Raw genomic sequence first — 13,642 nt, forward strand, 5'->3', positions numbered from 1 at the left:
TTAAAGTTAAAGTGACCCACTTTGCTTCCTTGACTGATGTTTTGTGTCTCACTTTGCCCCTCACTATTAAATCTGTTAAAAATTCCGTTAAAAATGTTGACGTGACACCAATGAGACTCACTATTTTGCTAAACTAAGTGCTCGTTTGACATTGCTTATTTGGGGTGATAAGTGATTTTTTAAAAATTTTGGGAAGCCCAACCCGTTTGGTAAACTGTGAGAAAATCACTTATTGTTAAAAATTGCTGTGAGAGAAAGCTATAAAGGAAAGCAGCTAATGAGGTGCTTTCATTTTCTGATTATGCAGGAATCAGTTTCGAAGAGAAGCTGGGTTTAATGATTAATCGGCAATCATTTTCTGATTATGAGTAAAATCAATACCAACAACACTTTTAACAAAAATTTTACCAAACGCCAAACTACTTTCTCTCACAGCTGATTTCTCTCACAGCAAATTTGACAGCGATTATTTTCACAGCACAACAATGCCAAACTGGCCCAAGTGTCATGTGTGAAGAAAAAAAATTAAAAATTAAAAATTATCTTTTAAAAAACTTAATTTAACTATTAAAAATAAAAATTATACTTTAAAATCTGTGTTTTTGGTACCTTGACAGCAATCTAGAAGAAAACCTTGTTCCCATTTACATCGAATCTTATCAGCGTACATAAAATCAGATCTCCAAGCCAAACTTCCATCCATTCTTCTCAAGGAGAAACTCTCCACCATCACATAACAGCCAAACTTCCTCCACCCATTCTCACTTGGAATCTCTTCCACCCTCTCCACTCTCACATCCATTTCATCCCCATTAACCCATCCTCCTGCCTCTAAAACTCATCTCGTATTCTGAACAATTGCTGAACTCAAACCTACACTCACCACTTTCTTGCTATGTGGGTTTACCACTCTGACAGAAGACTGATCTTAAAGGTGAGTTATTTTAAAATCAAACCACTCTGCAACAGTTCTTGAAGGGATGAGGTTTTAAATTTTGATTATTTTGCAGGGATTTTGTAAAGGCCGTAGATGATTTTCATGAGAAGCACTGTATTGGAAAAGGAGGGTTTGGAAGAGTATACAAGGCAGAGCTGCTATCAGGTCAAGTTGTCGCAGTTAAGAGGCTTAACTTTGGAGATTGATTGCTGGAATGTCGTTAGAATCTGACGACAAGTTAAGCCTCTTAACTGCGACAACTAGACCTGATAGCAACTCTACCCGTCCGTTTCGTCGACCTCCAGCGAGGATCCACCCCAATTCCTCTTTTCTTTGGAATACTATTTGATGACTGTTGCATATTCTTAGGGAGTGGGTCGCGAGAGAAGAAGAGGGAGGAGCAGTCGGGAGTGGTTGTGGCGGTGGTGATGGCGACTGGGAAGAGATAATGGGGTTGGAGGAGGGGAATTTGGGATTTTTTGGTTTTAATAATTAAATTAATTTTTTTTAAAGATAATTTTTAATTTTTTTCTTCACACATGGCATTTAGTTTAGTAAAATAGTGAGTCTCATTGATGTCACGTCAGCATTTTTAATATAATTTTTAACAGATTTGACAGTGAGAGAGTAAAATGAGACACAAAATAACAAAATATCGATCAAGGGGTTTAGTGGGAATTTATCATTGATTCAGGGAGCACCCGTAGCACTTATGCCTGTGAAAAAATAAAAGAGAAAAGTAGTGGGTGTTAAGTTTACTGAGTTTTACGAGTACACATTTGACTCAATCCGTTAAGAAATGGGTCAGCTTGTTATGGATTCGACCCAATGAAATCCGATCCGACCCAAAATCCTAAAAATTTCTTCTACTTTTGACACGTAGAAATTGTAACCGTACGTTGAGGGGGAGAGATTTTACATCAAACACTCCGCTGGACTGAAACTTGAGCCACTCTTCCTTCTCCAAATTTCGAAAATGAACAACTTTCTCACCGTCGTTTCTGCTTCTGTAGCTGTCGTCCTCGCCATTATAGCCTCTCTTCCTCTTCTCAAACCCAACCACCGTACAAATGATAAACTTTCATCATATCTTTCTTCTTAAAGTTTCAGTTTTGATCTGAAATTTGGATACTTCGATTTTTTTTTTTTTTTCCAGAGTTGTTAAGTTGGAGGTCTCCAATGGCGGACTTGGTGGTGAAAAATGCCAAGATATACACCAGTGACGAGTCTCTCCCTTTCGCCGATTCCATGGCCGTCCGCAGCGGAAGGGTTCTGCGAGTGGGCAACTACTCCTCTATTAAGGTTCACCATTTGCTTCTTTGCCTCGCTCCTTACCTCCCTCCTTCTTAAGAATTGAATGTATTGGTCGGTTTTTGTGATGCTTGTGAGATTGCAGCTCGGAACCAAATATTTGGGCCATAAATTTTGTTGCATTGAATCCGAATAGCTAGTGGGTAGGTACTTACTATTGTTATGAGAAAGAAGTTGTGAGAAAGAAAACCTTTTCAAGTTATTCTTATTGCGTGAAACAGTGGAAGCCATGTAAAAAGATGGTAATATTATGATTGCTAGTAGGAGAGTCAAAATTATTGTTTGAGTGGGTTTTTTAAGATTCTTAAAATGGTAATGTTTTAATTGTCTGAAAATTTCTGAAAGTAGGGGTTTGAGGGTGACTATATATGATGAAATGTAACTCTCGGAAAATCCATTTTCATTGATGGTCAACCAGAAACTGAGAAGTGTTGTTTCAGGGGGTTTCACTAAATTCTCATGAGGCTAGAGAAACATAGGTACAATTAGTATGATTGCATAACTTTTCTATGTTATAAGAAGCCACATTCCTTATCTTGGTCTGCAAACTGTAATGATCTGTGGTTCATCTTACTATGATCCTCGACTAATGGATCCTCTGTGAGAATGGTCCATTTACTCAACTATGAAGTGTATTTTACCTCCTTACTTTTCCAAGAAACTGTGTAATTTTCCGTCTGTTTATCTAAACAGCTTGATTGATATTTTGCTGTTATTGTTGACCACTACATTGTTTTTGTCTAATTTCAAAGTTGCGTGTCCGTAGGTTTTGGATGGCCCATTCAGGTGTTGTCTTTTCTATCTTTCTATGTTTCTTTTATCTACTTATATGGATTTTGTGGTCTCTTATATGTATTATCTTTTCTGTCATTCTGGCAAACCTTATAACCTCTTCATTGCATCATATGGATTTTGTTGTTAGTTTCCAACAAAAGTATTTAATCCAGTAAATTGTAAAAATACCCTTCCCTTATACATTCATTCAAATGCAGGATATGGTTGGAGATGGTACCAAGGAGTTAGATCTTATGGGAAAGATTGTTGTACCTGGATTTATTGATTCCCACGTGCATCTGATTTCTGGTGGACTCCAGGTATGGCACAAGTGCCATAGTTAAAATTGATCTTGTTTCGAATATTATATGCTCTTTTTGCCCTTGAGAAACTACTGTCTGTAATGAAACAATTAAATTTTTTTTTGGAGGAGAAACATGCTTTATTTCAAACAAAAGCTATGTAGAACGATGTGGATGGGACATCCACAGACAACTTAGCATAAGAAACAAAACACCAAAACACAATATCTGACAGTAAGATACACATCATCATAGAACAAACTGAACCACAGCTAACAAATCCGACAGAATAGATGAATAAGGAATCCCCCTGAAGTATACATAAACTGATGCCCACAATGCTGACCAACATCCAACTCAACTCAAAAGATCTTCCACTCCCACCCCTTTGTAATCCTTAAAATTCTCCTATTCTGCTCCATCCAAATTACCCAAAAGATGGCTAATACTAGACAAATTACCAAAAATATAGCTAACACCAGACTGCCCCACAAGGTTTTGGCTCTCCTCCCCTTCCCCAAAGCCTTGAAATGAATGCTGAACAACTCGAAAACCCCATTACACATCAATTGTTCAAGGCTTGAGTTCCTTGCATCATGCATCTTCCATTTCAAACTGTTGTTGAAGTGTGTTACATATTTGAATTTTTATTTTTTCCAGATTTCAATTTGATTCATTGGATATGCCACTACGAGTTTGTGTTATGTGTGTGTGTTCATTTATGTGAAAATTTCAATAAATCTGTGAACTGTCTGGCTTGAACTAGTTTGAACACTCAGGTTTGTACTGTCGGGAAATCTATAATGTCTGAAACTTTCATTCAACAACTTCAATGCTTCACGAGTATTTAAACTGTGTTTCCAACCTTCCATCTTTTTTTTTTTTGGGCAAAATTTGTGTAACATAACTTTGTACAATAACCAAATGATTTATTATTTATCTATTTTCCTTTGCTTAATTGAAGTTTCTATATATGCATTCGAAATTTTCCTGATTGGAAAACAGATGGCGCGTGTGGAACTACGAGGCGTAAGTCAAAAAGATGAATTTGTGAGGCGGATCAAAGAAGCAGTGAGAAGTCAGTTCCCTGCCTTTTTATAATTTTCTCAATTTATCATGCAACTTATAGACACAGGAATGTCATGCTAGACATGTCTATTCATATTCTTGTTTGAGTTAGAAAAATGCACAAAGTATGTGCCAAAATCTTTGATTGTTCTTTTTTGAAGGTTTGGCTGTGAAGTCCTAATGTAAAATTGTTACGATTCCAGTTGTTAATCAAGAGTTAGGGGCTCTTCTCCCAAGCTTTAGGATGGGCAATATGGAAGCTCCATAAGTTATTGTAAGAACATATGTGAAGCAGACAGGAGTTAAATTCAAACAATTAAACTGGCCACGTAGATGTTAAAGGTCATAGAATAAAAGGTAGGGCGTTTCATTTAGTAAGAAATATTAAACCATTAATCACTCTTCTTTATGTGTTTGTTGATCACCATTTAGCCTGCAAAAATAGTTCTGGAGAGGGAGTATTTATTGATGATGACTACGACTAACAATCTGATATAAATCACTTTTAATTATGAAAAGCAGTTGTGCAGACAGAGCATCATTGGCAATGCCTAAAATTCTTATAAAATGGATGTTCTGAAATAGCCATTGAATGTTTCCAAAATAAATATTATTGTGTTTGTTAAATTGTATAGTCTTTTGAAATCTCGTATTTGAAAGAAAATCAAATGAAAAATCAGATGCAAATAAAGGTTCCTGGATTTTGGGTGGTGGATGGAACAATGATCTTTGGGGAGGGGAATTGCCGATGGCCTCTTGGGTTGACGACATCACACCTTACAATCCTGTAAGTCATAACCAAATGAATTTCGGGTGCTTTGATAGTTTTCACAATAGTATTTTTATTTCATTAATATACATTATTTTACAGGTTTGGCTGTCGAGGATGGATGGCCATATGGGCTTGGCTAATTCAGTTGCACTCAAGTTGGCTGGGATTACAACTTCATCAGAAGATCCAAATGGTGGAACAATTGTGAGATTCACCAGTGGAGGTATTATTTAACTGCGTTCATATGTCATAGATGCTTTCAGTGGGCCATCCTGAATCTTTTCAATTCTTTGGATATAACAACCGACATGGAAGTGTTGAGGGTGTTGGATATTTGTGGACATGACATTTTTGTTACCCACGTCCCAATAATTTGCTTGATTTATTCAAGAAGATTGCAAAAGTTTTAAGTCTTTCTGTAAAAATGGTAAATTACAACAAGAATACATAATTATTTACTATTAGTGGCCCTTAATGAAAAAACATGCATGGCTGTCCCTTACATGTTTTGGGATTTCCATATTTGACAACCCATATCAAGTTATAAAATGACATCCGTATTGTACCTACAAATCATAGTGATTGACTTGACACTGGAGTCACAATTAGGACCTATTTATATGGATTCTGACAACCTTAACATTAGGAAGAAGCCTTGGACAACTGTTGGATAGATTTTATTTTATTTCTTTCTAAAAAGAAACCCGAAATTTATTAACAACTATGGAAGTAGGATGGATAAGAAGTTCATCATATCCAGATCTACACCTCAAGCGAGCATTTATTACATGCAATTCAAAAGTCTCCCGAGAGAGATTAATTGCACTACAAGGGATTATCACTCTAAAATGATGACAAAGACATAGGAGAATCTTTTTTTTCTTTTTTCTTTTTTAAATCTAAAAGTAGATTGAATTTGTCCGCCTTTTCATCTGTTTTCTGGTTGTTTACATCTTTAGATAAGTAACAGCTACTGGGAGAAATTACTTATCATCCAACTCATCGTTATGCAGAACCTACTGGATTGCTGATTGATTCTGCAATGAAACTTCTCCTTCTATCCATTCCGGAGGTGTCAGTAGAGGAGCGGAGGGAAGCTTTGAGTAGAGCCAGCAATCATGCCTTGATGAGGGGTGTGACAACAGTTGTTGATGTTGGTAGATACTTTCCTGGGACATCGGTGAAGCTTTCCTGGGACGATTTTTCAGGTTTGCATTATGTTTCTGAAGGGTTTCTTTGGATGTCTTGTGAATTGAAACATTATTCTTCTAGTTTATTGGTTCACTTGAATTCATTGGTCATGTTAAGGAATCACCATCATCCTTACCAAACTGATGACAAAACTTAAGGCAATTCTTAAATGACCTGTTGTGATCAAATATTAAGAATTTAAAACGATATTCTAAAAAAAGATGAGTGTCTAGTTAGATGATTTATTACAACTCAAATTTATTATATCCTAAGAACAATAAGATGCACCCATACTGATATTAATATTTTTAATTACTCATGCTGCTTAAAATGTTTTTTTTTGGTACTTTTTATTTTTCACATTTTATTACTTATTGCAGATGTTTATAAATGGGCTGATTCTTCAGGGAAGATGATGATTAGGGTCTGCTTATTTTTTCCATTGGAGACTTGGTTACAGTTACATGTATGGGTTCTTATAGGTTTCTTCTTTGGAGTTTAATATTACTTCAATTTATTCTCAACCTGATAGTGTTAAGGAATGATTGTTCATATGTTTGGCCTTTATGTTGACATATTAACGATTCTCCTTGTCAATGTGTTTTACAGAGAGCAATTATTTTAAACATTTTCAGCAATTGCACTATTATTTATTTATTTAAGTTTTTCATATTTTTTCCATATCAGAAATGTGTGTGAGTTAATTATCTATACTCTTCTTTTGTTTCCTGCAATGAAGACTTTTGACATTGCAGCTTTTGTGTTTCATACATAAGTAATTCTGGATTCTTATATCTCTTGTTTGACCAAGTGGAGATGTCAAGTTTTTGCATTGGACAACTTACTTTCTAGAATATTCTGTTTTTATCTAACGAATCTAGTTATGAACTTCATTAGATGTTTTCAATTTTGTTGTCATTTATTTTTTCTCTTAGAGTTGTATTTTCCTTTTCAGAATCTTATTACCAAAGTTGGCCATACCATGAGCCAATGGATTTACTTGGGTGGTGTTAAAGCTTTTGCTGATGGGTCGTTGGGTTCTAATAGTGCACTGTTTTATGAGGTGAGAACGATGGTACTTGGGCATCTGCATTTGTTTTTAGTAAATTAAGAATAAAAAATTTGAAATCCATTGACTGTGGCCACTTCCATTTATTTTTGTATATCTTTGTTGTGTCTCTTTCTATTGTTGTTGAGAGAGGGGAAGTGTCATTGGAAAGTTAGGAATTTTTTGTAGTGAGCTTATCTAATTTGCTTCAAACTGTTGCTTCCTCTGTGATAGGAAGTAGCTTTTTTTGCTTAGCCAGTCAATATATTGTTTTCCTAATATTTGTCTTTTAAATCTGTAGCCATATGCTGATGAGCCTCATAATTATGGCTTACAAGTGATAGATAATGAAAGTCTCCTCAACCTGACCTTGGCTTCAGATAGAGTTGGGCTTCAGGTGTTGTCTTATCTCTTTGGAACTGTCCCTACATGACATAAATGTACTCGTACTACTAAAATTTCCTTTACATTGTGTTCAGGTTGCTATTCATGCTATAGGTGATAGAGCAAATGACTTGATCCTTGACATGTATGAGTCAGTGTTTTCTACAAATGGAGTGAGGGATCGAAGATTCAGGGTAAAGATTTTGCTCATGCAACGATAGTGGCTCAGCAGCAGCATAAATTTTCACAGGTTTTTATTATTCCCTTTTAGTTATTGTTTTGCATGACCAAGGAAAAAATTGCTTTCAGATTGAGCATGCCCAGCATCTGGCACCTGAGACACCAGCCCGATTTGGTAAACTAGGGATTGTTGCTTCAGTACAGGTTTGACCCGCACTAGTCTTTTTATATTTATTTATTAATCTTTCTTAGGGTAATGGGGCTGCAAGCACAGTGATTTGTGGGAATTATTTTGTGATGGTTCAAAGTTCATGTTTCAACAACATTCTGATTATTTGCATCCAAGCGGACCTACCTTTTCAGACTGCTACCATGTTTATTTCTGAGTGTGTAGGAGTTTGGGATAGGGGACTTCTACTCGTTAAATTTTAAATACAAGAGAGAGGTGTAGATTTATACATGCTTCGTGTGGGATCACATGTTACCGTGCTTTCATAATGACACTTGGATCACTTTCTGCATAGGGATGAAGTCTTTTCTTCTTGCATACACAGGCTGCCTGACATTTGGGCTTTATACAATAATCTACTTAAAAGTTTTTATTTTTTTTATTTTAAAATGTCTTCAGTGATTATCATTATTCTTTGTTCCTGTGCATAAATTTAATTTTAATAACATACTCGAACACCAATTCCCCATAGCCAGAGCACCTATTAGATGATGCTGAGTCTGCAACAAAAAAACTTGGGATAGATAGGGCTCAGAAGGGATCTTATTTGTTCCGGTCTCTCTTGGCTAGCAATGGACAATTGGCATTTGGTTCTGACTGGCCTGTAAGTATAATGACTCTCATGGATATATTTTTTAGGCCTAAGTATCGCAAGGCTCTCTGATACTTTTTGTTTAGTGTGATATGTTTTGTAAATTTCAGAATGGTGCTGATTTTGCAGGTGGCAGATATTAATCCATTAGGTGGCATTAAGACAGCAATGAAAAGGATACCCCCTGGTTGGGATATTGCTTGGATTCCCTCAGAGACCCTTTCATTGAATGACGCATTGAAGGCGTAAGCAACATTGAAACATTTGATCCTTGAGATATCATCTATTTTTAGACTGCTATTTAGGTGACTCACGTTCTTTGATGTGCGAGGCCCATATCCAAAGTCACTAAGAATGCGCCAAGTTAGCTAACCAGACAGCTGATATACTTGTGGTGAAGGCCCATTCGAATGGGCCTTGTCTGCCTATGCCAGTTTCTGACATAAAAGTTCACTAGTTTATAATTGTTGAGGGCAAACCCTTTTAATCTCTCTACCATATTTGGTTGGTAGAATTTTCAGAAATCTTCTGTTACCAGGGCACTCTAAGGTGAAACAAAAATTTAGGTAATCTAGGAGTTGTAATTATTTCTATAACCCCCGGGGAAGGGATCAGGTGTGCTGTGTTCAGCTCAAAGGGATAAGACGCTGTCAAGATTTGACGGATGATGGGATTGGATATTGGAAAAGAAATTACAAGCTTTCCGGAAAGGGCAAAGAAGTACATGGTGATGGTGGTGAGGAAAGAGCCACCTCTGACCATATCACTTACAACAAGGCCTATATGAGTAGAACTCATATTATACTTTCTCCTGTCTCCCACCATTTATGTTTGGGTAGTTTTAATTTTCTTGTAGTTGTTGTGGCCATCTGACTGTGGCCTGAAAGAAACGGTCATCATGCTTACCTAGTATTTTATTTTATAAAATGATTTGTTCTGATATACTCTTTTCATGGTAGTGGATGCTAAGCTGATTAGATAGTGTCCAGCGCTAGACAAATAGAGTGAGGAACCAAATTTGTTTCTTTCCAATATGTTTTTTCATTAGAGGGACGGTCTTTTTCTCTTAATTAGTAGTTCCAGTTGTTCATTTATCGATTTCTTTGTTGCTTTTTCAACTGATCAACGTTACTTTGTCGTGTTTCGACTCACACTTACCACTGTGTTACACTTCCACCTGATACATGGCAGGTACACTCTTTCAGCTGCTCGTGCATGCTTTCTTGACAGCGATTTGGGGTCCCTGTCGCCGGGGAAACTAGCAGATTTTGTCATACTGTCCAGGGACTCATGGGATGATGTCGTGGTTGAAGGATCTGCATCCATTGAAGCTACATATGTTGGTGGTGTACAGGCCTATCCCTGAAAGCCTATAATCTGGAAGATAAATTACACTTTCTACAGAAAACATAGGTTTAAGAAAAGAGGGAATAGCCCAACATTTTAGGTTTATATAGTGAGCAGAAGTAGTATGTATATGATGTCCTTTGAAAAGCACTCTAGAAGATGTAGTCTATATGAGGGATCAAAGGTTTGTCTGATTTGTACAATATAACCCATTGAGCTAGGAAACGTTTCAGATTCTGCTTGAAAATGAACTTTTGTACGCCTATCATTCACTTTTTTTCTTCAAAAGAAAATTGATGGGGTAAGTGACTGTTTTTAACAACTTGAATGAAATGTGAAGAAACTTGACAGTAAGCGATAAATTCGCTATTCATAATAGTTTGAATAATAATTATTCTAAAAAACACAAAATTTAGGGGGTAAATTGAAAGTGACCTACTAGCTAGGTGATCCGACCCCTCTCACTTTCCATTTTCCATCTAGCAAAAATAAAAAGATAGTCGGTCCTAGTTATTTAAATAAAAACAAAAAAACAAACTTTCATCCTGGGTGTCAATAGTATATGTTCGGGTGCCTGTCAATATACTTTTGTGTCTCGTGTGGCCGTAACGATCGAAAACGGTAAGATATAAAATTGGTCCATTTCAAAACGCTGGTATATAGGCGCCTTTCTGATCTAGCAAAGCAAGTCTCTCTCTCTGTCCTGCTCCTTTTGTAATTGGAATTTAGCGTTCTGAAGATCTGACGAGGTAATTTTCTTTTGTAGTTCTTGTTTTTCCCTCTAATTCTCTCGTTCAAACCAAACAGTGCCCTAGGGTTTCACTTATTTGAATTTCCACGATTTTAGTTTATTCGATTTAATTTTGTCTGAAGTCTGGGTCGGATTTATTCTTGATTACTGTTGTTATTCTCTTTACGTGCTTCGTCAATTTCATCGTTCTTGTAATGGCTTTGTTCTTGGAATTATTAAGTGGAAGAATTCGATTAAGTTCTAATTCAGTTCTGTTATGTTGTTATTAGCGTAATTGTTCCGTGGTGTATGATTATAGTGACTTTCGGGAGCATATTTTCAGGGTTTAGAAGATGAACAACCCTGCTGGAGGGCAGTCCTCAAAATCGAAAGCTGGATCCTCGCAGCCATCCGAAACTTCATTTAAGCGAAAACGGGGAGTGTTTCAAAAAGAATGTATGTATGGTCGTTGTGTTTAACAGAAACTCTATGCCAATTTAGCCTTTCTGGGTTTTATTCATAAATGTTTATATTGTTCTTTTTCTGGATGTTGCAGTGCAGCACATGATGTATGGTTTTGGAGACGATCAAAATGTATGTAGCAATATCAAATTTTGAGAGTTGAGTCTTTTCTCAGTATGTCGTGTGATATTTATATAGATGACACTAATTTGGATATTGGCATGTAGCACACGGTTGTTGTGGTCTCTTTGGAACTGAACCTCTGGTTCTGTTCTTCTTTGGTTTCTTTGGTGAATAAAATTGACTGATCCATAAAGAAATTGTTTTCTGTTGCTTTCAGCCTCTCCCAGAAAGTGTGGCACTTATGGAGGATATTGTTGTGGAATATATCACAGATTTGGTAAGCATTTCTCAGAGGTTGTTACTATTTATCATGCTAATGAGATTCTATGCCAGGTATTAAACCCAAATATGCAACATTTTTGCAGGTACATAAAGCCCAAGATATTGGATCAAAGAGGGGAAAGTTATCAGTTGAGGATTTTCTGTATCTAATTCGCAAGGTATCATATAAATTTCTTTCCACTGCATAATTTGGTTGTGTGGGAATTTTCTTTTATGCCACTTGGATTCATGTTCTGGATATTGAAAGTGAGGTACTTTTAACCAACTTGTCAATAGTTTTTGTTTCACTTTATGTAGGGGTTGCTATTCCTCGTGCTTTTGACTAACACGATAGGAAAAAAAAAAAAAGGAGTTGAACATGACATGATACGATATTGTGTTATGTTGGCATGAGACGACAACACATTCATTAAAATTGATAGCATGAAACTAACACGGCTCATTTATTACATGATTGTCACGTTGAAGTTATTTTCAGAAGGTTATTTTGTTATTTACATAGTTATTTTGCATTAATTCTTGCCAATTTCATGTTAGTTTCGTGCCTTTTTTGGGTTATTTTCATACAGTTTCGATTTTTTGTCAATTCTGTGTTGTACATGAATATATCATGATACTTTATTGTGTTAAAAAAGTCCTGACACAAAGTTGTCGTCTCGTGTCAATTGCATGCCAATTTGTTGTATCTTACCAGAGTGTTTACAAAATTGCCCCCTAACCTTTGGGTTGACTATCTAGGAAGCGCACGTTCCTATTGTGATTACAGTTTATGGCTGGCCTCAAATCATATATTCTAATAATAATAAGAATACTCATGTGATGTTTTATAGCCCATCTAACAACTTTATTACACTCCCACTTGGTTTTTGGTTAAAAGTTGATCAGAATAGTCTGCAATGTAACTTCCTTTCTTTTACATTGTACATTGGAATTACTTGGATAATATGAAAGCTTTACCTGGCACGTTGCTTTTAAAAGCATGGGATAAATGATAGTTAAAATGTGATTTGTTATTACGTTCTTTCAGCTGATGCAAACACTAATATAAATGTGGTAAACTCTCCAGGACTTTCCGAAGCTTAACCGCTGTAGAGAATTGCTGTCTATGAATGAAGAGCTGAAACAGGCAAGGAAGGCTTTTGAGACAGATGAAGAGAAGCTGAGGAAGGCTTTTGAGACTGATGAAGAGAAGATGAGGAAGGCTTTTGAGGCAGATGAAGATAAACTCGGGTCAACGGAGTGACATGGGAGTATTTCTACTTAAACTTGTCTCCTGGTGATCATTTTCTTTAGGGAAATTGGTCTTGTTTCATTTAATCTTAGCCATTTAGTGTCCAGGATTAGATAGCCGGATTCAGGAAAGATCCAACACACAACACTTGGCAGCATTCTGATGTTGCAGATTGGCATGTTCATCTGGTATGGTTTTACCAGATTGGCAAGTTTCCCAACGGTTTTACCAGTCTTTTTTCTTTCTTTTTCATCAACCTTTGTAGCAGATTGGGATGCTCATGTGGTGTGGTTTTCCTTTTAAATAGTGATGATATGGTGTGGATAAGTTGCATTTTTCTATAAGCATATGTGATCAGGATCTTCACATTGCACCTACAAAAAATCAGGTCAACACAGAGTCCAAGTTCTTCCACAAATGCTGGATCATAAAAAATCATGCTAATTTGATATCATAAAAATAAAAATAAAAGCAGAAAGTGTAGCATAGTCCATATTGTGCACGGCTGCTGTTAAACATTTTCGTAGGTACCCACATTATTACTACGAAGGGGGAAAAAAAGCAAATATTTTTAAATTGCTGAAATAAACTCTCCAAGCTATTGAAACTTAAACATGACCAAACATACGTACAATTGAAAGGAAAAGAACTCTTAAGTTTCAGAACAAGCTGTGAACAA

General features: G+C 36.3%; 2 protein-coding genes across 5 annotated transcripts; both read left to right on the forward strand.

Annotated features, from left to right (window-relative positions):
• LOC18787241 (putative amidohydrolase YtcJ) lies at positions 518–10,440 on the forward strand. Of its 2 annotated transcripts, none has more exons than XM_007218924.2 (16): positions 518–934; positions 1,011–2,001; positions 2,094–2,239; positions 3,241–3,342; positions 4,330–4,402; positions 5,073–5,179; positions 5,264–5,387; positions 6,178–6,372; positions 6,736–6,821; positions 7,311–7,418; positions 7,705–7,800; positions 7,883–7,981; positions 8,097–8,171; positions 8,669–8,800; positions 8,918–9,033; positions 9,980–10,440. In XM_007218924.2, the coding sequence occupies exons 2-16, from the start codon at positions 1,914–1,916 to the stop codon at positions 10,152–10,154; spliced, it is 1,722 nt and encodes a 573-aa protein (XP_007218986.2). In that variant the 5' UTR covers positions 518–934; positions 1,011–1,913; the 3' UTR covers positions 10,155–10,440. The 2 variants fall into 2 exon arrangements, with proteins under 2 accessions (XP_007218986.2, XP_020413141.1); XM_020557552.1 differs by having other exon boundaries at positions 6,763–6,821.
• On the forward strand, positions 10,714–13,310 carry LOC18785538 (transcription initiation factor TFIID subunit 13). 3 transcript variants are annotated; one of them, XM_020557553.1, is made up of 6 exons: positions 10,714–10,884; positions 11,156–11,321; positions 11,422–11,459; positions 11,668–11,727; positions 11,816–11,890; positions 12,799–13,310. In XM_020557553.1, exons 2-6 carry the CDS (start codon positions 11,219–11,221, stop codon positions 12,973–12,975), a joined length of 453 nt encoding a protein of 150 aa, XP_020413142.1. In that variant the 5' UTR covers positions 10,714–10,884; positions 11,156–11,218; the 3' UTR covers positions 12,976–13,310. The 3 variants fall into 3 exon arrangements, with proteins under 3 accessions (XP_020413142.1, XP_020413143.1, XP_007218555.1); XM_020557554.1 differs by having other exon boundaries at positions 11,185–11,321; XM_007218493.2 differs by having other exon boundaries at positions 10,716–10,884; positions 11,209–11,321.

This window comes from Prunus persica, chromosome G2 (genome assembly GCF_000346465.2).
Source record: "Prunus persica cultivar Lovell chromosome G2, Prunus_persica_NCBIv2, whole genome shotgun sequence".
NCBI classification, from domain to species: Eukaryota; Viridiplantae; Streptophyta; class Magnoliopsida; order Rosales; family Rosaceae; genus Prunus; species Prunus persica.

Excerpts from the sequence above, each read along its gene's own strand:
- LOC18787241 (XM_007218924.2), top strand. The coding sequence starts at position 1,914 with ATGAACAACTTTCTCACCGTCGTTTCTGCTTCTGTAGCTGTCGTCCTC. Across the intron at positions 6,373-6,735 it reads TTCCTGGGACGATTTTTCAG|ATGTTTATAAATGGGCTGAT; the intron begins GTTTGCATTATG and ends TACTTATTGCAG. Across the intron at positions 7,419-7,704 it reads ATAGTGCACTGTTTTATGAG|CCATATGCTGATGAGCCTCA; the intron begins GTGAGAACGATG and ends TTAAATCTGTAG.
- LOC18785538 (XM_020557553.1), top strand. The coding sequence starts at position 11,219 with ATGAACAACCCTGCTGGAGGGCAGTCCTCAAAATCGAAAGCTGGATCC. Across the intron at positions 11,460-11,667 it reads GTTTTGGAGACGATCAAAAT|CCTCTCCCAGAAAGTGTGGC; the intron begins GTATGTAGCAAT and ends TGTTGCTTTCAG. Across the intron at positions 11,891-12,798 it reads TTCTGTATCTAATTCGCAAG|GACTTTCCGAAGCTTAACCG; the intron begins GTATCATATAAA and ends TAAACTCTCCAG.